The sequence below is a fragment of the Prenolepis imparis genome, unplaced genomic scaffold (assembly GCF_030444845.1).
Source record: "Prenolepis imparis isolate NDT839.2.m4 unplaced genomic scaffold, iyPreImpa1.0 SCAF_9, whole genome shotgun sequence".
Lineage (NCBI taxonomy): Eukaryota > Metazoa > Arthropoda > Insecta > Hymenoptera > Formicidae > Prenolepis > Prenolepis imparis.
The window spans coordinates 13,930,704-13,958,492 of NW_028141167.1; the positions used below are offsets into that span (position 1 = coordinate 13,930,704).

At 28.2% G+C, this 27,789-nt stretch overlaps 1 protein-coding gene and 1 long non-coding RNA gene across 6 annotated transcripts in view; one reads left to right on the forward strand and one right to left on the reverse strand.

Annotated features, from left to right (window-relative positions):
- Window positions 1-513: 513 nt before the first annotated feature.
- The window catches only part of LOC145941132 (uncharacterized), a 90,628-nt gene continuing 63,352 nt past the window's right edge, over window positions 514-27,789 (forward strand). The window contains exons 1-7 of one of the 3 annotated variants that reach the window (XR_014426136.1): window positions 704-1,028; window positions 1,627-1,704; window positions 1,905-1,990; window positions 2,183-2,257; window positions 2,451-2,498; window positions 3,352-3,642; window positions 4,024-4,065. This is a non-coding gene — a long non-coding RNA (uncharacterized LOC145941132). Of the gene's footprint in view, window positions 569-703; window positions 1,029-1,626; window positions 1,705-1,904; window positions 1,991-2,182; window positions 2,258-2,450; window positions 2,690-3,351; window positions 3,643-4,023; window positions 4,066-27,789 lie in introns of those variants that run through there. The other 2 variants (XR_014426135.1, XR_014426134.1) reach the window with 2 other exon arrangements.
- Window positions 4,707-27,611, reverse strand: Jupiter (microtubule-associated protein Jupiter). Of its 3 annotated transcripts, none has more exons than XM_083047020.1 (5): window positions 27,057-27,609; window positions 18,564-18,742; window positions 16,732-16,755; window positions 13,983-14,063; window positions 4,707-7,987 (listed from the first exon to the last, which is right to left on the reverse strand). In XM_083047020.1, the coding sequence occupies exons 1-5, from the start codon at window positions 27,116-27,118 to the stop codon at window positions 7,800-7,802; spliced, it is 534 nt and encodes a 177-aa protein (XP_082903146.1). In that variant the 5' UTR covers window positions 27,119-27,609; the 3' UTR covers window positions 4,707-7,799. The 3 variants fall into 3 exon arrangements, with proteins under 3 accessions (XP_082903146.1, XP_082903143.1, XP_082903144.1); XM_083047017.1 differs by having other exon boundaries at window positions 4,709-7,987; window positions 16,732-16,758; window positions 18,324-18,742; window positions 27,057-27,611; XM_083047018.1 differs by having other exon boundaries at window positions 4,711-7,987; window positions 18,324-18,742.

Consider the following 27,789-nt stretch of genomic DNA (forward strand, 5'->3'; position numbering starts at 1 on the left):
AATGCTTTATTAATATTTTTTGACAGAAATCAGCTGATAATTGTCAAAAATATATTAAACGAGTTTAAAGTATTATAATATAATATTTAAAACATTATTTTAATTTTTATAACATTACTTAAAAATTTAATTAGAAAATTAAAGCTTTAATCAGCTGATTTCTGTCAAAAAATATTAATAAGGCGTTAATTTGCTAATTAAATTTTAAAATAATAATATGTTAAAAAATTATAATAGTAATATATTGTAAATAATATATTAACTTGATACGACGTCGTATATCATATATATTTATAGAATAATTGTCAAATATTAAAAATATATTTTAATAATTTTCGACTGCATAGTGTATAAGTACATTTTTGTGCGATTGACGCTTTGTTAAAATCTCCGCTTGTTCGCACGCATATGAAATCGCGAGTGACCGTAATTAAATTTCGCGCGCTTTTCCCGTGATTATTTTCCTGCCATAAATCAACGTGACGCTGATGACGTCATTCCGGAATCTGTATAGCGATACGTTGCAACGGTGTGACAGATAGATCCAGAATCGCGACGCATTTAATTGGTAAGTGATAATTGGAATCGTATTTTAATAATTTTAGATTGCTCGGTATGTAAACTTGTTCGGCGACGCACGGCATATTTTCTTTATGCGCGCGATCACATTTTATTTGTTGTCATTCGCGCGGCGACTCTCGAACAGATAGGCTGCGACACTCCGTTGCTCTGTATATTTGTTACGCATTATTTTTCGATCCTCGAGTGCGAGAAGTATTACGGATTATGGGATTATTCTCCGAGTGATTAGTGAATATTATTTCGCGAAATTATTTAACTTTTACGATTAAATGACTCGTAAGTGTATCAAAGCGACGATTATTTTTGTTTCGAAGCAAATATTTCGCTCGCGTGACAGTATATATATATATTGACTGCTAACAACTTAACCTAACATCGTTCATAAGTATAAGAAACATCGTGAACGCGGGACGGATGAGTTTTCTAAATCGCGACGCATTTATTTGGTAAGTAAATCATATTTTAATCATTTTCGACTGTTGTTCATTTAACCTCCGCTATTTTTGCGCATGCGAAGTTAGTCTTTCGAGACATCGAGATATCGAGATATCGAGATATCGAGATGTCGAGCCTCGCGCTTCTCCGCGTCATTTTCCCGCCATAATCGAGTTCGCCTGTCATTAAGGGGATGCTGACCCTTATCGACAGAGCAATATTTTTCTGCACCGTTTTCTTTTTATTGGTTGAATAGAATAATAAATGCTTTTCCACGATTAAAGTACATATAGAAACAAAGTCGGAACCTTTCAAATTTATGTAAAAAACAAAAAAAAGTTGTTTAACTAAAAATATTTTTTTGGTTTTATATATAAAATCGAGAGGTTCCAACTTTGTTTCTATATGTACTTTAATCGTGGAAAAATATTTATTATTCTATTCAAACCAATAAAGAGAAAAAGGTGCAGAAAAATATCGTTCTGTCGGTAAGACAGGACAAGATCAGCATCTCCTTAAAGTCGAAAATGTCGCGCGCTCATTAATTGTATACGTAGTTATCTGTTTTTTTATGAGTGTGCGCTTATTGTAATTAATTGTTTTCTGTAGTGAGTGCCACGAAGGAGCGACAATGGTGAAATAAGAGAGAAAGAGGAGGTCCGGTCAGAGGCATCAAAACAATCCTAGGTTAGTATTTATGATTTATTTATTGGTTATGATAAATTAAAATTTATTAGTTGTATTAAATAAAAATTTATAAAATTATTTAACTATTTTTTTGCGTGACATTGTACGCGTGTACAAAATAAAATCCAATGCGTACAGTAATAATTTTCTAAAATATTAATTATTTTGCACTATAATTTGAATTTTATTTGTACGTTCAGATCAATGTAATCGATGATGTTGACAATTTGAGAGGAGGAGCAGATCTGAGAGAGACATCGGATATTAGCGGAATAACACATATAGGGTGAGTATTTAAATTATTATTGGCTTTATTAATTTAATTACTATTAACTAACAATTTATAAAATTATTTAATTATATTTCTGTTTATTATTGTACGCATGGAAAATAAAATTCAATGTATACAATAATAATTTTTTAATATGTTAATTATTTTGTGCGCTGGTATAATTTGAATTTTATTTGTATGTTACAGATCAACGTAACTGGACAATCTGAGAGGAGGAGGAAGTCTGGGAGAGACATCGGGCACCAGCGGAGCAACTATGGAGTAAGTATTTATTATTGGCTTATTAATTCAATTATTATTATTGAATATAAAAATTTATAAAATTATTTAATTACATTTCTGTTTATTATTGTACACATCAAATATAAAATTTAATGCATACACAATAATAATTTTCTAAAATATTAATTATTTTGGGCACTGCTATAATTTGAGTTTTATTTATATGTTACAGATCAACGTAGCTTCAATACAATCAACTTCGCTTTTGCACATCGAACCGGTGAATAAAAAACTATTATTTTATTACAAAAGGTAACGGTTATTTTATAGAGATTAAATTGTGTAGAGATATGTAGATCTAGATTGTAGATTGTGTAGACTGTAGATTGTAAATAGTTCCGTTACCTTAAAATGAATGGATTAAAAAATTAAGAATATAATAAAGATTATGAATATTACACTTTAAGAAAAGGAGAAGAAACATTTTTATAATACATAGTATATTTAACTTAATTTATTTTAAAAGAACACTAACAATTATTAATTGTATTGTAATATGATTATAAATTATTGTAAATGATTACATAATTATAATTACTTTTACTATTATAAGGTACAGATTTTAGATTATATATAATATTTTATAATCCATTCATTCATATTGATTGATAATTTGATTTTAGTTAAAAGTTTTATTAAAATTTATTTTAAAAATGTGAACAAAGTTTATTAAAATAATGTGAGCTTTATCAGATATTTTACGGACATTTTATTTCGACTAAAAGAAAAAGTAATAGTGATATAAAATTTGCAGAAAAAGTTATATTAAAAAATTTTTAGAATTATACATGTTATTTTATTTTAGGCTTTTTTCTTTTTGTGATTCATTCGGTTGCACTGTCGCGTAATTCGGAAATAAACACAAGTCGCGTTAATTGCAAGCCGCGAATAGATTAAAATTGATTATCGAAATTTCGCCGATTCGTAATAAAGAAGGTGCAAAATTTCTTTTATATAATATAATATTAATTCATATAATATTAATAATTTTCACTAAAGGGGGGGGGGATGTATTAATTATCAACATTATTAGAATATTAATTATTAATAAATGACGATAATTACTAATGAAGCACATACGGTGTGCTTGACAACGCCATAAAATGAAGCGAATTGATCGACAACGCGAGTGTCTAATAATAATTAATAATAAGACACAATCGAATGGCGCGTAAAGTGTCGCGCGTTCAAGTCCGGGAGTGTCGTATAAAGTATCGCGCGTTTAAGTGCGGGAGTGTCGTATAAAGTGTCGCGCGTTTAAATCAAGAGACTTTGACAAATGATCGGACAATCCTGATCAACCTGAACTGAGAGGAGGAGCAGGCCTAGGATGAGGCATCAAGTGCCGGCAAAGCAACTCTATGGTGAGTATTTATTATTTATATAATATTTGTATGTATAATATTTATATAATATTATATATATGTATAATATTTGACTTGTTATAAGTCACGTATTCTTTTACACATATACATATATTTATTTTATTATTTTTATTATTTTGTTTATATATTTGAATAATTTAAATTTTAAATAAAGGAAAATTAGAGAAAAATACTTTTTATAAATATTATAAAAGTTTGTATTAAAAAAATAATTTTCGCAAATTTATAAAATTATTCAATTATATATCTACTGATTATTGTACATGTCAAATATAAAATTTAATGTGTAAAATACTAATTTTTAGAAATATTAATTATTTAAAGCGCTGCTATAATTTATATTCTATTTGTATGTTACAGATCAACGTAGCTTCGATGCAGTCCGCTGTTGCGCATCGATTGGTAAGTGATAAACTATTATTTTATTACGAGGTAACGATTTTATAAATATTTGATTGTAGAGATTGTAGATTTAGAATGTAGATTGTAGACTGTAGACTGTAGATTGTAGATAATTATCATCCGTTTTTACCTCAAAATGAATGAATAAGAATTAATTAGGATAACAATTAATTAATTAGGATATTTCAATTAAAAAACAAGACAGTTTAATATATGTATAATATACATATAGAAGAAATTAAATTTAATCTACTTCAATTTAATTGAATTAGATATAAATATATCTAAATATAATGTATAATTAATATCTGAATGCTGTGTTTTTGTAAATTTCTGGAATGTGTGTGACATTTCTCATGAAATTTATATTATATGTTCCTGCAATAATATTCTCTACATATTACATATACCTACATATAGCAATATACATATAGCAAACAATATACATGTAGCAAATTACAAAAGATAACATTACTGTAATTGAAATGTTCCGTATTATATGAGCAATTTTTTCCAACTTCTTCAAATTTCACTTTTTCTAAAAAAAAAGAATAAAAATTATTCTTCTAATATTTTTTCAATTAGTCTTCTTATGATTTTTTCTGTACATATGGACAGAAATTATACAAGAGAAAGAAAACATGAAGACATATTTTATATATAATTATATATGGACTTTTTTCCGGGCACATACTTTAATAATAAAAATATAATTTAACAATAAAGGGGTATATTGCAGAATTAATCGGCGCATGTCAATTTTACTATGTCAGAATCACTAACAATATGAGTATTTTTTAATCTTGCATTTGCTCTAGGGAGAAACAAAGAAAAGTAAAAAAAATTTACTCACAAATTTTATTAATCATTGTTAGAGTACAAAAAGGCTATTTTTGTGTAAAAATTTGCATAGAAAAAAAACCGATACATGTGCACGGTTATATTTGCTGTTAAATAAGTACATACAATTTATGTGCTACACCCGCTAAAAAAATAGAAGCGAAGTGATGACGGAAATATATTATATAAAATAAATTGTATAAGAGTGAGAAACAAAGTTTCGTCTCTAGACGCGCGTATAAATATTATATAGTATTTCGTTTTTGATTCTTGAGAAATTTCTGATCTTGTGTGCGACACAGCAAAGTTGAGTTAATATTATTAACATCGATATATATTTAATAATTTCCACTGACAAAATGTCGGAAGGATAATTCGCGAGAAAAAAAATGAGATGACATTTCTTCGTTGACTGCGACTTTTTTCGATATTGATAAATAGTCGATTAAGAAGAGATACGGAGATTAAAAAAGCACTTGATTTATTTAATGGATTATACATAGTATACCTTTATTTTTGGAAATAACACATGCCTATTTCTAATGTATAAGTTTCTGAGAAGTTTCCACAATCCTCTATAATTTCATCTCATTAAAACGCTATCGGTTTTACAATTTTATTTCTACGACGTTATTTATGGAATCTATTCTTTTTTTCTTTTGTAACAATATCACTAATTAATGTGATACTCCATTTAAAATTGTCTTGCTAATTATTCATGCATTTTTGACACTTTTCCAATATATCTTTTCTCGATAATTGGATTTTGAATGGTAATAATAATTTTTTCTTTCCTCACTCCCCTAATCAAGAGTCGCGTTATAATTGCGATAATTGTGTACTAATTCTACGATTTTGGTACTGATCTGTTTATGTATATGTGAATATATCATTGTCCTTCATCCTTCATCTCGAGAAAGCGAATTCTCGTACATCAGATATATATGTGATTCTCTAAAATAAAATGATTTTATATGATTGAGATGCGATATGCAACATTGAAAACGAGCAAAACTGAAGCTGCGAAAACCTGATGCAATATTCGTACTCAATATGATAAAAGAGATTTGGATACAAATAAAACAAATAAGCATTTTGACAAAAATAAGTGAAAAAATATTGGAACATTTATTTAAAAAAAATAATAATACACAAAATATAATATTAAATATTATTACAAATATTATAATATTGTTAAATATTATTACAAGTATTATAATATTGTAGAATATACTGCTAAGATTCAAATTTTACTACAATTCTGTAGGAGAAATTTTTAAGCTCTCCATAAAAATATTCGCCTAGTATTTTTGTGTTAGTAATATTTGGAATACAAATTAAAAATGCCTTGCAACAAATAATTGAAATAATTTGCGCCATATTTTCTCGCTTTATGCTTTAATTTTAAAATAAATGTATTTATTTCCTTACCTCTTTTATCATGAACATTTATTCCTTCTCATTTATTTATGACTCATTATATGTAAGCCTTTTAATGAAGAAATTGCACTTCCTAACAAAGTGAATTTACAACTCGCGAGTATCGTTCATCGACCGACACGCAGCATTTCAGCCATGAAAGAATATACTTTACGCGCAACGATTGCTTTAACTACCCCTGTATACAGTTACATAAAACTGGAGTTGTTTAATTGAAGGACCGGTAATTCACGCTCGAGAGAAACCCAGGACCGGTTCATTCTTACGCTCATATTTTCTTCATGTTCAACATGTTATTCGTTCGCCATAAAAAAATTGTAAAAGTTTCACTTAAATATCCAAAAATTAATTGCCAGTTCGATATATTTCATAATTAAAATCTTTTAAAATAGAATTCGCCCGAAATTATAAGAATAAAAATTAGGAGCTTAAGAAATCGATATGAAATATGAATGGATTTTATCGTTGTTATTTGTTTGCGATAAAAAAATTGTAAAAATTCCATTTTAATATCCAAAAATTACCGTTAATTGCTAGTTAGGTATTTTATAATTAAAATCTTTTAAAATAAAATTTGTGCGCGTTACATGATTAAAATTTAGGATCTTAAGAAAGCGATATGAAATATGATGGATGGATTTAAACATGATCGTTGTTTGCGATAAAAAAATTTTGTAAAAATTTCATTTTAATACCCAAAAATTACCATTAATTGTCAGTTCGATATTTCGTAATTAAAATCTACTAAAATAAAATTTGCGTTCATTATACACGATTAAAATTTAGGATTTTAAGAAACCGATATGAAAGATGATAGAGATGGATTTAGACGTAATTTTATCATAAGTTGATTGAATCGCGAATTTGCGTTGCTAAAAGAATGTAATTTTGCTCGTTTCTCCGTTGCAGATATTCAGAGGATAGATGATTTTATTATTTTCATCCTAACTGCAAATGTTATTGACATATCTTCGTATGAAAACTGGAGTTACATGGTGACATTTTTTATCATGCAATTTACATCTGAATTAATTAAAAAAATGATTATCTAAAGATCAAAGGGCCTATAAATCCCTTACCTCTATATCAATATTTTCTCGATACAAAGCAAAAAATGACGTTAATCTACTGTAAAAACCCGCACTATTTATCTCACACCTATGTCTCCCTCAATTCTCTCCCTTTTGGATTTTTCTAAAAATCATAAAAAGTATAATATTCATCGCTGTATTATAGGTACACAGTATATATAAATAGACTTCTATTTCGGAGCGCTTTACATAGACAACAATTCGAAGATCTTAAGAGATAGAGTAGGCTTTAATGAGTTATAAGAGTATAACACGGGGGGGCTGACAGAATTAATCGGAATATTTCTCGGAGAAAGAGAAAACAAGGCGATAATGTGATAATGTGTGATTTCGCCCCCCCCCCTTCCCTCTTCTCTACTCCCTTTACCAGAGTCCAGATGAATAGCCACCAGGTGGGATGCGCATGCGCGGTTTTGCCGCCGGCGACGAAGTGTCATTCGACTTTTCGCAGCTACTGCTGGAATTCGAGCTAGCGATTCCGTTCTGCACGGCCGGCTTTCCGTTTTTCTGCATTTCAGACGCGTATCCGGCTCCGGTTATCGGATTGCCGTCTGCAAAAAGGAAGATGGTTTCCGCTTTACAAGACAATCTCGCAAAATCGAAAGTTATTCTGATTTTTTTATGAAACACATGTAGGGGAGAGGGGGAGAAGAAGGAGGGTAAATGGATGATTTAGAAATTTTTAATTGCTGTCTAAAAAACGAATTCTAAGGAATGTAACCACCCCTTCATAGAGCATGTAGAGCGAGTTTTGCTTTTTCTTTGATATAATATATAATATATGTATATCTCGGAAAATAATCGAGATATCAAAGAATGTTTGATACAATTTCATGGTAAGAATATCTCTATTTTTAACCACATCAATAAAATTGTGAAAACATTTTTCAAAGATTTAGAAAAAAATTGAAAACAAAATTTTTTTTCAAAATTTTAATTGATGTAGTTAAATAGAAATGTTCTTCTTATTATGAAACTTTTGTATAAAACATTTTTTGATATCTCGAGTATCTTTCGAGATATATACAATATATGTATATAATAATTTTTCATAATAATTATTTTATAATAATTATTTGATAATAATTATTTCATAATAATTATTTTTCAAACTAGTATTCGCAGTTATTAATAATTGCGCAGTTAAATTCTGTAGTTGAAATATTACCTATTAATATAACTAAAATGTACAAAATTGTATACAAAGATATAAAAATAATATCATGAAATAATTAGAAAATATATCAAGTTTGAATTTTATAAAAAAGGGCACTGAATTGATTTACACATAATAATTTAATAAATATAATTATAGCTTATAATTTTTATAGCTCATTTATATTATTTGTTGTCATTTCTTATTTTTATAATAATAATTATTTTTGACAAAAGATAAAAATTTTGAAAATTTTGAATATAAATATATACTTTGAATGTAACTTGAAAAAAATGAATATTTCGATAATAATGACACGCTATAACTTCAAATTCCTTGTAGAAAACTTTAATTATTTGATAAAAGAACTAATCCGTGAATTATAATATTTGTATAAATAATTTTGAATATTTAAAGTACAAAAAAAATAAATTTTTATCATTTGTTTTTTTTTTGCTATATGTAACAATATTATATTCTCATACATGCATGTAAACATTTCTATTTCTTCTTGGAATAAATTTTGATCCGTTGCTATCACATTTTTTTGCGTCAATTTAAGGCTCCTGGTACCTTGCCGACCATGTCAGAATCGTGACGTCAGAGGCGAGAAAATACACGCTATTTTTTTTTTAGATGCCATTTCTAAATAAAAACATATTTGCATAAAATAACACTTAAGATCTCTTTAATACACTTCTAAAAAACGCCGAAAACTATCCTTTTCCCTTTATAATCAATCAACAGCTGTAAAAAGGAATATTTTGTGAGGCCCAGTCCTTCTGGTCTTTGCACATGCGCAGTCATTCCGCATGTCAAAGTCTGATATCTCGATCATTTTAGGGTTGTTGATTGACTGTCAAGGGAAAAGAATAGTTTTCGGCGTTTTTTAGAAGTGTATTAAAGAGATCTTAAGTGTTATTTTATGCAAATATGTTTTTATTTAGAAATGGCATCTAAAAAAAAATAGCGTGTGTTTTCTCGCCTCTGTCGTCACGATTCCAATATGGCCGCGGTGAGCACCCAGGAGCCTTAAATGCGATGTAGAACAATTTATAATTTTTCCATAATTTTTTCAACTTTGACACAGATGACACATATAATTACAAAAAAAAAAAAAAAAAACCAAAGATGGTGCATCCGCTTTGCATGATTTTACACCTCTCGATAAACAATTTACTATGATTGAAATCCCTTGCAAAATATATTTTTTTAGTGACTCGAGTTTTATCTATCACGAAAGCAACGACAAATTTTGTTTTGATCTTGCAATCTTTTGAAACGCTCGCAGAAAACTATTATTTTTATAATTACATTGTATTTAATGAAATTCGTAAATTGCATGTGCTACAAAATAACGAGGTATTTAAACTATTACACTCACAATTAGCGCGAATTTATTAGTGGAACTATTCAATTAATGAATCCGCGTTTCATTCAAAATAGAACTTTCACAGCCAATTAATTTTCTTTCTTCTAATTAAGTATACGCTTTCGAAAAACTGATTTGATTAAATAAGTATTTTTAATAAGGTCACTTAAAAGATTCAACAAATATATAAAGATTGAGAGACAGTTTTATTCAAATTTTAATTCATTTTGATTCTAAAAACAAAAAATTGTGCATAATCTATACTATTTAACAGTTTATTTAAATGTATACTTATTTTTTAGAATAAATTTATTTAAAACTGAATTAATAATTCTTAAATATTTTTCAATATATACAGGGTGTTCCATTTTAACTTTGCCATCGAAATATCTCGTAAAGTCTAAAAGATACGAAAAAATGTTTCAAACAAAAGTTGTGTGGCTTCAAGGGGGACATAAGATAGTGGAAAAGATTTGACCTTGCATAGTCATTTGAAGGTCACGTGAAGGTCACCGTCAATTGCTAAATGGAACCTACTACTTTTCTTTACATATTCTTGTAGCTTATCTCGAGAGCTTTCCAAAACCGTATATATGAGTTGAATTTCGTTTAGAATTTCCTGAGTTATAAGGCTTGAAAGTTACAATACCCATTACTCAAGATGTACCACGCGGAGGTTGTCTAGTCGGATAAGACACTTGAAAGATATGTACATGTAAATGTTTACAATTTTCATTAATGCTTCTTATAAATATTAATTGAAAAATTATGTGTAAAATTATATACATATATATATTTTTTTTTTTATATACATATATGTATATATGTATATGTACAGATGTACATATAATTTTACATATAATTTTTCAATTAATATTTATAAGAAGTATTAAAAAAAAACTGTAGTAAGACTGGTTCTCAGTTTTTAATTCGTTTAATATATTCTTCAAGAGCCATTTAATGTTACACCCTAAATATTTTTTTTCCTAAACCTTTTACAAATAAATGTTACAAAAGTTGTAAGATTTCGAAGGAGAAAGAAGTTGGTGCTACTGACTTTTTCCTAAAGGGCGATTTTCAAAGTCATTTGAAGATCACTTATGTTTTTTTAAATGAAACTACCTTAATTTTTTTTATATAAATCGATTTATCGCAATATTCACTATAAAAAGTTATAAGAGTAAGATTATTTTATGTCTAAAAGTATTGAGGTAAGATCGATAAAAAATGAATATTTTATGAGATATTTCATAGTTTATGTGAAATTATGTAAACTAAAGTATAAAATATCTCGTAAACTATTCACTTCTTGGTCTTACCTTTATAACTTTTTATTTTAATGAATATTATTATGAGGAATCGATATATACAAAAAAATTAAGATAGTTCCATTTAAAAAACCATAAATGACCTTCAAATAATCTTGAAAATCGCTTTATAGAAAAAAGTTAATTCTTTATCAATTTTTCATTATCTGGTATACATTTCTAATTGTTAATGTTAGAAAAAGTTGTGCCTTGCAAAGTAGCTCAGACTTTCCGGAATCAGAGAAACTTTTTCAATTTCTGCAAAACAATAGTATCAAAAGTATGTGGTATAATGCTCTTATTAACGATTTTTGGAAATGCATGTTTTATATATTTCGAAAAAAATTAAATCTATTTCAAAAACCAATATATTGTTCTCAATTTATTCAATAATTATTTATTCAATAATTGGTTCTCGCGCGTATCATTCTATTATAGCTTTTCAAAATCGCAAGTAAACAAAATGATCACACGTACAATATTATTAAGCAGTAGATTGTGTCAATAACTTTTTGAAAAACTCATGTATATAGTATATATATTTTGAAAAAGCTAAATTTTAAATTAAAAATTAAATGTTTATTGTGTATGCATTTTATCGATGTATCATTATAACATTCAAAAAGAGAAAAATTCAAAATTCCTACACTGATAGACTCAAACAACATGGAACAACACAAAGTCGAAGTCGAGGAGAAGGATTACATATTACTGTCATTAATAAACATGTTAGAGAATCCGACGAGATCGACTTCTATTGACGAGATCGATTTTTTGAATCAATTTCCCTCGCCTGAAGAGATTCTTCCCCTAATAAACTTTAGTCCAAGGCGATTATATCGAGCATATACAAAATATACGTAGAAAGCGTGATTCTGAAACAAGAACTTTAGAAAGTATCCGTTATAAGTTCAAGATAAAAGATTTGCATTATACGTTTACTAATAATGTGTCTCTCGTTGATGATATCATTGTTATGTGTTTTATTTAAATTGTTCAATAGAACGCAAATATTTTTATTTAAAAGAAATAAATGAATTAGTTATTATGATGATGAACAAATATGAGATTCAGCTCGATGACGCGATAGTTCATAATCAGTATGCGATTATCTGGTCTTACATACCACCCGCCTTTTCAAGCATAGCCTTGTCGTGTACTTATGACAATTATGACCCACATGAAATGCCATATTTTTCACACTTTAATTTTCCAATGTTTCCCTTAATATTTAGCTTACGGAAAAAATAGTTTGGTGCACCCTGGTTACTTCAATTCTCCCCAGATTAAAGTCAGTTTATTTGCCTATAATGTGTCTCGTGGCGGTGAACATTCAATTAAATAAAATGCTCAATATAATTATATTTTCGAATCATACAGATACCATCACAGCAAATACTCCATTGCAAACAATTTATAATAATATCTTTGCATTATGTTTTTCCGAAGCCTTCCCTAAACGTTTAAAATTGAAGTTATGCGAGAGATGGGGTATTATACAAAAAGACACGAAAAAGAAACAAAAGATGGGCAATATAAATATGCCGATTATTTTAAAGAATATGATAAGAAAAATAATAGCAGACTTAATAAAATCACAAGAGCTGAATAGCTTTTTAAATTCTCTAAGACAAAATCGTTCGTAACATAGGGTATGTTCTGGCTTTATATCTATAGCATTACTCTGATATTATATATACTTATATGTAAATTCAAGTACTTATCACTACAAAGATTAATAACGATTAATTGACTTTGTTTTTATATTTATGACATTTAGAAAGTGAGAATTTCTTTTGTGACATTTTTTTTATCAACTTGTATTAATATATAATTAAGGTTTCATTGTATAAATAACGACAAAAATTGACAAAGAAAAGTGTTTTAAAAAATCCAATCTATTCCGCAAGAAAAAAAAAATATATATATATATATTTTTTTTTTTCTCGGAATAGATTAGATTTTATAAAGCTTCTGAGTTCTCGCCGCGCCATGTTAGATTGTGACGTCAGAGACGAGAAGGCACACGCTAAAAATTCTTAGATGCCTTTTTTAAATGAAAAGATATTTCGATGAAATACTACTTCAGATGGCTTCAGCACATTTTTAAAGTACCTCGAAAACTATTCTTTTCCCTTGACAGTCAATCAACAATCGTAAAATGACCGTGATATCAGACTTTGTCATGCGGAATGACTGCGCATGTGCAAAGACCAGACTTACTGGGCCTCATATTATAGTCATTTTACAACTGTTGATTGATTATAAAGGCAAAAGGTTAGTTTTCGAGGTATTTTAAGAGTGTGCTAAAGCTATCTGAAGTGCTATTTCATCGAAATATCTTTTTATTTCGAAATGTCATCTAAGAATTTTTAGCGTATTTTCTCGCCTCTGACGTCACAATTCCAATATGGTCGACGAGGAGCCAGGAGCCTTAAAACAATTTTCTTTGTCAATTTCAGTTTGTTGGAAATCGATTGGAATCGATCTATATATATATATATATTGCGTGTGTGTGTATCTTAATTATTATTATTAACATTATTAGTAGTATAGAGTCTGTGCATTTTTCTGCGTGTGTATACATATATATTATGTAATAATTTTTTTGCGTTGTTTCGTCGAAAAAAAAAATCGAAAGAAGGAAATAACTTTCTAAGAACGAGATAAAAATCGTTCGAGAGAATATTGGAATAATTGGAGAACATTACCTCTGCACTTTCGTGGATTGCATCTCACAGGCGTCACCTCAATTCCATCTCCGGTGACCGGGTTGCGCATCGGCAATCCTCCTACAGGGGGATGCGACGACGGGAGTGCAGAGCGAACCCAAAGCCCAGTCAACAGCCATTTTCATTTCGCCACACGTGCGTGCGTACAAAGCGATGAGCGAGAGCCGGACCCATTCCACCCCCATGCACCATCGTAACACCATCGCGAACCCATAATCGTAACCCAACCAACTTGTGTTAATACGCGGCAATTCGTACGGACGAATCGCAGAGATACTACACTATATATACATATATATTAAAATTCTGCATAGTATAAACTAAATATAATCATAGTTATATAGAAACAAATATTTTTTTGTGTATCTCATTTTCGTAAGTTATTTAAAATTTTATTTCAGAAAAAAATTATATTTTAATACAAATATATTTACATATAATTTGAAAATTTGTGATCATGTTTTTGCTTTGTGGCCAACTAATTTTTGCAAAAAAAATACCAAAATAAATCCATTATATTTATTTTCGAGAGATGTAATAAATTCAACTGTGCTACTTTATCCCTTTCATAGATGAAAGTACCCTTTTGAAAACTTTAAATGACAATAAAGGTCAAGATATGTCATTTTAAAGTCTTTTCGATTTTTTAAAAATATGTCTTTTTTAATTTAAGTGAATATATTTTTCCAAAAATTACATATATTTGAAAGTTTTAGATATTAAAAATTAATAATTCGCAATTTATAACATATTATTCTCTAAAATTTTTAAAATTTAATTTGTTAATTTAATACTAAACTTAAATATTTTTAGTATTTAAATTATTTTCTAAATTGCTGACTTTTAATTTTTAATATATTTATAATTTTATTTTAATACCTTAAAGCTTCCAAATGCAACTATTCGAAAAATATTCATTTTCAAATGAAAAAAAAAAAAAATATTTTGAGAAAATCAAAAGGCTTTAAAATAATACATTTCAAAATAATATGACTAAACTTCTATTGTCATTTAAGATGTATGAAAAAGTAGCTATCCCTATAAAAAAGATGAAGTAGAACGGAGGCTAAAAGACTTTATGGATGATCGATTTCGATCTTGTCATGAGGAATCGTTGTCCATCAACGGAACCAAACAATTTTAGATAGTGACACGTTTTATATTCTGAACCGACTGATAAATTTTGTATACTTTACTTTACTGAAGAGAGGACCAGTTGAGGACCAAAACGTTAATTTTTTTTTGCGTTATTCCTTAGACACACGATATTTATACTTTTTTACGACTCACAATTTTTAATATATTATTCATTATATAATTTTTTGTTCTAATTATAAGAGCCATGTTTTAATCTGGTATTAAGTATCTCACAAATTATAAATTTACAAATATTAATATATGCACGTTCAATCGCAATTTGCTCCTCAAGCCTTTTCTCTTCTCACGTTTTTAAATTAAAAATTAAGTTTTTAAATAATTTAAAATTAAATTTTTAAATAATTTAAAATTAAATTTTTATATAATATAATGATTTGTTAAATTTTTATATAATTTAATGATTTGATATCTATTTGTCTCATACGTACATATATGTATATATACACATACAAAAGCAAAATATATTTTTAATATCTTGAATTTGTAGATTCGTTCGTACGATATAAAGAAAGCAAAGTGAAAATGTTCGTATTATGTAAAGAAAGAAGGGATAAATATTTATAGTGGCAAAAAAAATTAAAACAATGATAGTGTTATAAAAATAGTTGCATATATTATGTGGATTTAATAAATAGAAGAAAAATTTCTCAAAGTGACATTTTTATTTCAGCCGATAATGTTATATCATCAATGATCTTTTTCGAATAGTTTATCATTGTTATAGAAAGACTTCTCTCTTTTAATCGTGCGTGCGTTTGTGTTAAATAAGCTAAAAATTATTGTTATAGATAAATATATGGTTATCGATTTTGATGGTGCATGTGGTACGAAGTGCCAAAAATTTGTGAGTGACATCTCGCAAACGACATTGAAATATCTATGTATCTTCTTCGCAAAATCATACTTCTGAAAATTTTTTATTTGGTAACAAATTTATAAATCACAATATGACTCCTTAATTTGCCAAATCCATTTATTAAATAAATAATTATGCGCGTATACATCGACAAAATAATAAATAATATTTTATCATATATATTTAAACATATATAACATATATTTTTCTTTTTACTATAATATTTGCATCAATGTCGTTTACTGTGAGTTCATTATTGTGAGTGGATAATCAATATAACATAAATAATAATTGAATGCAAAGCGGATGTACAATATTATTTGAAACAGATGTGTGTGATATAAACTTAAAGCCTAAATAATATATATTAATGTCTAACTCAAAATATGTGTTTTTATTTTTTGTGGCAGGCTCTAGAATAATAATAATAATGTTGAAAAATTTTTCTGATGATGGAAATCTTTTGTAAAAATTATGATCATGTTCAAAATCAAATATTTCTTTTGTCATAATGATAATTTTACTACAATTTCGTGCAACTCTTGATGTATGTTTGTGTAAGTATGGAAGAGAGAGAAAAGTTTCTATTATTTTACGAGAAATTATTTTCTCGTAAAATAATAGAAATAATTTCGCATCTAATAATAAATAATCAAAGAAGGAAATGTGATGGTGTTGCGTGTCATCTATTTGAATGTCTTGTTACACACTTACGAAATCGTTTCTTTCTCCTAATAGCTGCTTGCAAATAGTTCAAGAAAAATAACATTATTAAAAAAAGTTAGACTAGACAATAATATAAAGATCGTACAATAAAATTCATGTAAAAATTCTATAGTAGTAAAATACATATTTTATAAAACAAATATCGCGAAACACTATATTATCAATATAAATTTTTATGCGAAAGGTAGAAAAATCGTTATTATAAGATGTAAAATTTGCCGATATAATTTTAAGAAGATATAAATATAAATTGTTACAGAGATTAGATGTTTCTAATTGTAACAGAAGAAGATATTTTTCGTCGTGATAAGCGTAATATTCGATACAAGTTTTACGCCAAAAACCTGCGACACACATATTTCAACTTAGATCAAAGTCATTGGCATATTTTATAAAAAAGCGTCTGATCACGAATGCGAGAACAGTTTAGAAAATCTCGGGGCGGCTTAACATTCTTAATTGATAATTCATTATCTTTCTCATCTAGTATTGATACAACATTTTTAAGAAAAAAGGATATTTCGCTTTTTTTTTAAATATTCATTAAAATGACAAATGTGCATACAAAATATCATAATTTAAAGTTAACAGAAAAAAGCTAAAAATAAACGTGTAAACGAGTTATCATTCTTTTAAATGTAATATGTAATAATTAATCTCTCATTATATAAATATTATTTAACTTGCAATTTTATCGAATTGCTTAATTTAAATAATGCAATAATTTTTATAAGAAAAAATATTAAGTTAATGCAAAAGATTTATTGTTTTTTTATCGAGAAAAAGAAAAAGAAAAAGGGAGAAGGGGAGGAGGATATTCTTAATAAAGTTATTGATTTCTGATTCATAAGCATAAAGAATGGCGCGATAATTCTGATTAAAATTTATTTATATATATATTTCGATTATATTTAAAAAAAATGTTTGATAAAACTTTAGAAAAAGCTAGTCCTAATGACCTTGACTTTGACATATTATAGTCACAAGGTCACTGTCCTGAATATATCTTCCAAAAAAAACTTGAAGCTCGTTGTTTATTAAAAAGCATCCGATTTCTGCACATAAATAAATGAATCTGCTCAAAATATATTTTATAAAACGTACGTGATGTCTGAAAATTCCTGGAAATTTGTTTGTTGATAACTTTTTAATAAACAACGAGTGACGCGTAAAAGCTTTTGAAAGATAGTGATACTCAGGACAGTGACCTTGACAACATATGTCAAGGTCAAGGTCATAAGAGCTGGCTGTGTTTTTTTAAGTTTTACCACAACTAGATGAAGTTAATTATTGTCTAATTCTCTCGGCACTCAATAATGTTGACAGAACACATTTAGCTCATTGCTCTTAACTTCAATGAACCAATAATTTTTTTTTATTAGAAAATTACGTCTAGAAGATATACTATTGAAATCACGGAAACGCCCTAGATATAATTTCAGTTTTTTACGAAATATGATATACCTTTTGCATCAACTTAATATAAAAATCACTCTTGCATCAACTTAATAGACAGATCACTTTTGTCCATCCCGGGACAATTCACGACTACTTCTCCGTTCGTGATTATTGGGCCTTACCTGTAATATCGTTGGACAAATTATTGCCGTTGCTAGGGAAGCCGTTAGCAATGTTCGGCAACAAGCTGCTGCCGTTGCTGATTATGCTCTTTGAACGCGATATCGAGGAGCTCGATGACGACATTGAAGTCAACGATTCGCCGTTGAAGAGAGTACTGGTGTCCTTATATTTTTTTGCATTTGGACTTTTGATGGGTGGGGCATCGGGAGGACCGAACAGACGATTGTATGAATCATTACCGGGTTTATTGGACCGCGGCGACAGAATGGTATGCGGATTATCGGTGCCGTTGGAGTTCCCGAAAAGCGCCGAGCCCAATTGGGACTGATTGTGGATCTTGACACGACGCGGACTAGTCGTCTCCTCCGGGGTTGCGCCGAATATGTCGCTGCTACCACCGCCAGGTGGCTTCAACACCCTGCACAATAAGATCAAGGTGGTGAACAGAAAGACCGAAGAATATAGGATTAAGAATTCAAGATCAAGATCACAAAAGGAATCCCGCACTAATCCTATATATGAAATTGGGACTGGTGAAATCAGTTGGTATTCTCACATGATCTGCTGAACAAAAGATGTAATAGACTCGAAGCTAAATAATGGACAGTTACTGACCTACAGCCAGTCAAACAATACTCGCAGCGCGAGTTTTTCACGTTCGACTGGCTATAAGTCAGTAACTGTTCATTATTTAGCTCCGAGCCTTTTACATCTTTTGTTCAGCAGGTTATAAGCTATGAGAAAACCAGCTGACTTTACCGGGATCCAATTTTATATAGAGTTTTTTGGACCCTGTACTAATCCTATTACATCTTTTGTTCAGCAGATCATAAGCTACAATATATGAGAAAATCAGTTGATTTTACCAGGATTCAATTTCATATAGGATTAGTACGGGGTTCTTAAGAGATATGCGCGCATTTAAACATATTATTCTTATAAATATGCCTATTCAGAGTCAAGTCTGTTCGATTTTGCCAAGTGAAAGTTTCATTCGAATGAAGAGATTGTTGAAGCAATGCAAGAGTGACTGCGCGAAGATCAAACAGTTTCTTTCAGGACGGAATTGAAAAGCTCATTAAAAGATGGGTTAAGTGCATAAATGTGGGGGGAAATGAATTATGTAGAAAAATAATCTACAGTTTACTTTTTTAAGTACAATCGAAACTTTTAATTACTCAAAAAAAAAAGTCCCTTTATTTTTTTCTTTTCCCTCGTATATTACATGTTATACTTGTGAGGGAAATTACATCTAACATGTTTGTTGCATATTTGATATAACATACCTGTTATATTACATTCCGTTAGATTCCGTTGTATATTATATATACTATGTAAGAGTTATAAAGATTTATACTATAGACACATTCTAAAGTACTGAAGACATAAAAATATACATTATATATTCAAGAAGATATTCTCGGTGTGTATGAGAAACAGAAAAGTGGGACGTAGAAATAACCTTAGTACGTACTATTGTACTTGTATCTCTCTAATGTGTTCGGAGAATATATATTCAATAGCTGCTTTTATGATATTCATCGAATATTCTCAGGATTTACCTTGTGTCAGTCTTATGATATCAATCGGCAATAGATAACTGTCTATTGTCTACGATACTTATAATATCAGTTAGATATCTACATGTCAAAAACTTCCATCTTAACAATTATTTAATATTATGAATATTGCACATTTTTTGGAGTCGCAGAAAAATTATATAGTATCTTCAATATTAATGTCAATGTTTATTTAGCATCAATATAATCGTTGTATATAAATTAATCTAAACTTTATTGACTAAATTGGCATATAAGACTCAAAATTGTAGAAAAATTATTTAACAATTTGATTGATAAAAAAAACTGGAAAGATAGAATAAAATATTTCTCTTGTGTCTTTGGCAGATATATTTGCAATAAGCATCGTATTGAAAGACGCAAAAAAAATTAAAATATTGCTAAAGAAAAAGATCAAAATGTCACAATTTTATTTGTAGCATCGTAATAAACATCGATTAATCTCGTAAAAGTGCGGGATGGCACGAGGATAGTATTTCGATTTATCAAGGGGATGAGGTTGTACCATTGGGTACGATATCGCTTATATTTGACATCGATCTGTCACAGCATAATTCGGCGCAAAAGAAAGACTTGGTAGCAAGATGGTACGCGACACAAAACCAGAACGTTTAAGCACGAACATTTTTCTTAAGAAAAGCCGCATTTTTAGAATAATAATAATTATAATCGTTCATTTTATCCGATTAATTTTTATCAGCTTTAATATAAATTTAATTTAATTTTCTCGTAAACGGTTCGAACATTTAATTCGGACTTTAACACTCGATTAACACCTGAATAACATTTTATAACATTTTATAAAATAATATTAATTAATAATAAATTTTATAAAAAATATTAATTAATAATAAATTTTATAAAATAATATTAATTAATAAAATTAATTCTATAAAATAGATTAGTCTTTATTTAGCGCTGATCGAAAGGCTTAATAGAAGTGGCATACATATATACGAGCAAGGAGAAAATATCAAAACACATGTGAATTAAATTAATTCATGTAAATTATGAATTAGAAAGTTGTTATTTATTAAAGTGGCTTATTTATTAAAAAAACCTAGTAGCTGATATTTTTATAACATTAAAATGTAATTACATATCATTGGTCCTGAAATAACTGGTTTTTTTATCTCGATTTTTTTATTTAAATAAAAAAAAGTGTTATTATTCTATTCTTAATGAAATGAAAATTCTAGATCAGGAGTTATAATTTTATTCGTGGTTTTGGATGTTATGTATCAGAATAGAGCTACATTGCAGCTAATAATTTTCTCAAGTAATTCGCACAAGTCCGAGCAGCTTACAAAGAAGCTTTGTTACAAAGATTCGGTCTGTTTATCGTCCGAAGTCGCTATTTCTATATAGAAAAAGCATTGTAACGGAAGTATCTCGGTGACAGAAAAAGATGCAGCAATAATCATTAAGGCCGATAAGCTAAAAAATGCCAATCTTAATCGTCTGATCAAGACGATATCACATGTTCGTAAAAAAAAAAAAGGAAAAAATATTGCCAGATTGAACACAGATATATGCACAAGGATGTTTACTTTATAAATATTCTCTCTCTATCTCTCGGCTTTTAATACATATATATTCTATATATCGTAATAATAAATATATCATAATAAATCAATTTCTGAAAAATACTTATTTCCACAGGATGCAATAAGAAATTCGAATCTCATCAATCAGAATTCAATATATAAATAAATTCGAATAAATTAGTTGGCGATAAAATTATATATGCTATCTACTTCGTACGGATACTTTAATATGCGATGTAATAACTTTTCCCTGGGGGGAATTTATTTAAGATACACTAAATCATTAATTCGGAACGCATTTAGAATACCTTATCTCGGTTATTTCAGTGGTAGATTAAGAAAGTCACGATTAATCCAAGCACCCAGCACGAAGTCATTATTAACATGACGCGCGAGACGAATTCCGCAACATCTGTGGTTTTTCATCGCCAAGTGAATACAAAACAGCAAGTGGTTATGGTACTTGGATTCCGTCAAGCTAACATAAATGAGGACAGAAACCCGTAAGATGACCGTCATCATGGTCAGACAGTTAACGCTCTTTTTACCTACATTTTACCCCCCATATTTTTAGAAAACTTAAATATAAAATTTTATGAACGCGAAAAATCATGTAGCAATTATATCCGCACCGTAATAAAACTGTCCGATCCGTATCCAATTATAAACGCGAAGCAATGATAATCATTATAGTAATAATTGTTCGCGCTTGGGCGTTAATTTACACGTCAATTACGCGAGTCAATTACGATCACTTGCACGATTTTAACAAATATCAATTGCATAAATCTTTCGGCCAGCGAGATCTTTATATTCGCAAAGATTTTTCTCTCGTAAATTAAAATCCGGAATTTAATCAATTATGTTATGTCGGCCAAAATATATGTATAATTAGTCTAAAACATGTAACTTATCATAAATGAGATATTCAATTATGAAGTTTCTTGAACTTTGACGAAAAAAAAAAGATTGCAAGTTCGATATTGTTAATTTCACAATTATCATAACTTATTCATAAAGCGATATTTTTAATAAAGAGAAAAACGTTAATTTTATTTTTAAATTAAAATAGATGCATTTTTAGAGTAGATATATTTTTATTAGAATAGATATATTTTTATTAGAGTAGATACATTTCTTTAGAAAAAGATGAGAAGAAAAGATGAAACAGAATGGACATTATTTCTAAAACTACTGTAGTGCTCTTTAAATTTTTTAAAATGCACTTAAAATATCTTCATATAAAATATATTATAAAAAAGATTTCTTATATTTAAATTATATTTATGTCGGCTGGTCATTTAAAAATATTTAATTAAAATTATTCTTGATTGTCAAATCTTTTTATAATTATACTTTACGACTTTTCATAGAAAATACAATTTTATATAATTTTTTTATGCATGTGAGCTATCTGCACAAAAATAATTAGTAAATAACTAGTACAAAATAAAATAACTAGTACAAAAATAATTAATTAATTCGGATGATCGTGAAATCTTTTTAATTACACTTCAAGAATCTTAAAAAGATTTCCATAAAACCTGCTGTATCAGACTATGCCATAGAAATTTATATATCTAGATTCGTGTTGTAAGATAATCGAGAGAGGAGATATTTCTGTTCTCAATGATCTCTGATCATGTAGCGTATATGTGCGTACGAGTGCACGCGTATATATATCTGTACAAGTGCATACGAATGCATGTGTGCGTGTACGAGTACACTTGCTACACTGTAATGCACTTCCTTTCTTGTAATGACATAAAGGATAGAAAATATCCCTCTTTCTCTCTATCAGCGAGAAGTACAGCAAGAACAAAGGAAAAGTGTATGGAGGGCATTTCTAGATACATAAGTATTCACATCCTCTTTATGCGAACTATGCATTAAAGCTAAAAAGATAAGCATTAAAAATTTGACCAATTAGAATAAAGAAATTTTAATTCCTTCTTTTTTATTCTGACTAGTCAAATTTTAATCTTTAATATTTAATCCTCAATAAATTTTTTAAGGAATCATTAATCATAGATAAACTTCATATGAAATGCGATAGGGTTAAGAAGATGAGAAGATATTACTTAAAATATTATCTTATAACTTAACGCCATTAATCATTACAATTACTTTTTTCGGTAAATGTAACGCTAAATGTTACAAACTTTATTTTGTAACGAAAAAAATAATTTCCTTAACAGATAAACAAATTTAACACTTATTATTATTATTATTTTTTTTCAAACCTACTCAATTTAATTTTGCAAACAAACATTGACATCAAAAGCGTTCAAATGCAACATTATATAAAAATTGTTGAAAATTCTTTTTACTATCTCATTTCTCTCTACTTTGTACAAAATATTTAGGTAGACAGATAATTTGATAATTAGTCGAGAGTTCGAGATTATAAAAATTAATATATTGGATATTGGATATTAGGATTTTAAAATTGCATAAGATTAGAAATGTGAAAAAGGCGATTTTTTATGAATTTACTATTAGTTTAAAAAATTTTTATATTTTTATTATATTTTAATCTTACCTCACATTATAATCTTTTAAAATTTGCTATTTATTGTATATTATATTATGTTTTATTTACATTTTTGCTATACTTTTATTTCTTTTTCTTGATAAACAAATTAAAATTCTAATAGATTTTATCTCAAAATAAAATATTTTGTATATATATATATATCTTTTTCTTTTTCTTTTAATCTATCAGATGTTTTTAAGAATTTATTTAATAAATTATCATTATTTATTAAATAATAATTTTTTTACATAATAATATTATTTTACAAAACACATTACACTATTTTTTTATGTAGAAATTTTTATCCCATTTTTTTATAACACATTGTATCAATAAATGTTGATTGATAGAAAGAAAAACCTAGGAAGACTTTCTGAAATTTTACATTATTTACTGACCATTTTTTCTGTTATTTACAACGCATTCCATAGATGTCTTACTATTTGCGGAAGAAAATAATTTTGTTGATTATATACCTATCTGCGTACCTACAATCAATAAACCATTATTAAAGCGCAGCGCTTATTTGCTCGCATCTCTGAAAAAAAACTGAAATGTAACTCGATTTAACTTGTCATAATTGTTAAAACAATCGCAAGTTTCACTATTCTTATCTTTTACACGAGTCTATAGATAATCGGTTTAAATGCGCTCCCACGTCCCGCGTCCGCCCATTTATGCGTTTCCCTCTTACTTTGCACTCGGAAACAAACACCTACATCTTGATGATCATGATTGGCGATATCCATTCTATGCAATTTTTTTGCATTAATAAAACTCGACTCACACACACAGACTCTAAGCTTTTACGTAACCAAGGGAGAAAGAAAGGAAGAGTCTAAGCACAAGTTGAGAAATTTCTATTATCATTTTGACATTTTGATGCAATTTTGAAAACCTTTATTACGATTGCAATTTCAATTCTCGACTATCATAATAAAGTTTGAATTATTATTATTATCAATTAAAAATATCTTTAATAAATAAATAATAGATAAATAATGTTATATATATATATATATATATATATACATATTATATAGTATATGCGTACGTGTAACCATATTATATATGTGTACGTGTATTATAAAATATATGCGTATTATAAAATAGATGGCAAGAGAATATTAGCTTAATTTTTTTCGCACCCTTCATGTGTCATAAAAAAAATAATAAAAAATGTGCGGAAAATTGTAAATATATTAAAAATATAGTAAATTGTGTAGGAAGATACGTATCTTTGATGGAATAATTTAAATGAAATATCAACCGTTCTAATTATAAGAATTAAATCTTGGAATAAAAAGTTTATAAAATAAAATATAAAATATAAATATAAAATATATAGAATAAAATTTATTCTCCAAATTTGTAAGTCTCTTGAGAAAGCTAATCTCCCTATTTCGATGCTCAAAATCAATATGAAGCGAAGAAATTCGTTAAAACGAAGAATATAAGACATTCATAATTACGTTTTGCATCGAATAACGTTTGACAAGTTTCGCAAAAGCGCATAAAATAAATGCAGTGATTTCACGTCGCTGAATTGCAATGATGAGAAATATCTCCCTGTTGTAATAGCAATTGTTGGATCAATGCGATTAAATAGATGTACTGACCAGCATCCGAATCATTGAATAATAGCCAGACATAGTCCAATTTTATTTGCTAAATAAAAATATTTTCTACATTATATATTATATATTAATATAATTTATATATAAATATATTAATTATTATATTAATAATATATTATATATTAATAATATATTATATATTAATAATATATTATATATTAATAATATATTATATATTAATAATATATTATATATTAATAATATATTATATATTAATAATATATTAATTATTATTTTAATTCTTATATAAAAAAAACTATACTGAAAAAAAAATTTGTTAATTTGATTAAACCTTTCAACTAAATATTATTTTGTTAATTGAACATATAGAAATATTTAAATTAAATATAACATATTAAATCTAACAAAACGTATATTTGACTTAAATACTAATATACATATGTTCAATTAACAAAATAGTAATTTAGTTTGTAAGGATTAGTCAAGTTAACAAATTTTTTTTTCAGTGATATATTATAGAAAAAATTTAATTATTATATATAAATTATATATTTCCAACTATAAAGTTCTAGTAATGAATATGAACATGGATTTATTGAGAAATATATTATATTTAAGGTCATACACAATAAAAAAAGATATATCACGATAAATTAAGAAAATTACAGAAAATATGAATATTATTGAGAAATATTATTTAAGATCATTGAAAAAAGATATATCGCTATAAAATAAGAAAATTGCAGAGAATATAGTGATTTTTATGCAAGCAATCTTTTAAAAAGCTCAGTAATAATCAAAAATCTGATATATTATCTCATTATTTTTTAAAAATATAATATATTTTTTATATAAATAAAAAAAAACAGGCAAAAAATAAGCGTAAATTTACTTTACTGATCAGTTATTGGTTGGTATATTTATTCTAAGTCGAAAGTCACAACAAACTTTAATTATTATTTTAAATTATTATATAAGAAAACTATATTATATAAAAAATTTAATTATTATATAAATTATATATTTCAAATTATGAAATTCTAGTAATGAATATGAATATTTATTGAGAAATACTATACTTAATATTAAAAAAAAAGAGATATATCATGATAAATTAAGAAAATTACAGAAAATATGAATATTATTGAGAAATATTATTTAAGATCATTGAAAAAAGATATATCACGATGAAATAAAAAAATTGCGGAGTATATAGTGATCACAACAAACTATTGATTGGCTCCTCTCGTATTTCTTTTTTTTTTTTTCGCAAATATAATGTCAGATTTATAAGAATAAATTATAACCGCTATAAAGGTAAATCTTAACATTAATGTTAGAAGAATAAAAAAAAAAATTAATTTTCGAAAGTCGTCCGTGAAAATATCCGCAGTGCAATATACTCTCGTCCTCTCTCTTTCTCTCATACACACATATATACATGCAACATACGCAATTTTCATCTCGTTACCTTTTCTTCCCATATCCGACATTATCAAGCTCGACATGCCTGTAAGTCGCGTAAGTGGCCATGATAATCCCCTAGAGGATAGGATCTCGATCAGTCACGCGAAAAGAAAAAAAAAAGAGAGGTGTCTCTCGGCAAGAAGGTCTCGGTTTTCCTCCCTCTTCCTCGAGATTCGCGGGCGATACACGAATTTCTTCACCCTTCGCGCGAAGTTCCGAGGTATCTTTCACGGTTTTCTTCTCTCTGCGGCTGCAGCGAAGAGAATATCTTGCGGAATCTGTTTACGCCGGCGTTCGCGACGTTGATGCCGCGAATTCGGGCGAGATACTGACAGCGAGCGGAAGATCCAGCAAGTATATAATGCTCTTCCTCCACCGGTGCCCTGTCTCTCTCCCTCTGCCCTCCTCCCTTTCTTCGTCGCACTCTCTCTCTCTCGCTCTTTCTTTTTCACCTCTTTTCAAATGGGAGCTGTTGCGAATAGTCACTCCGACCGACTATCCTGGCGGTATGCATTTCCATTCCGCGCATCCGCGGACTAGGAGACGACGACGACGACGCCGACGTCGGCGTCGTGCATTCACCTCAATCAATACGCTCGGCGAACCAGACCGCCGAGTGGGAGGGGCAGGGGGGAGGGGGGAGGGGGGAGGGGCGAGGGAAAAGAGAGGAAGAGCCGGCGTGTAGGTATCGCGCTCGTTGCACATGCACTCTGCTGCACGTGCGGAGATAATAAGTG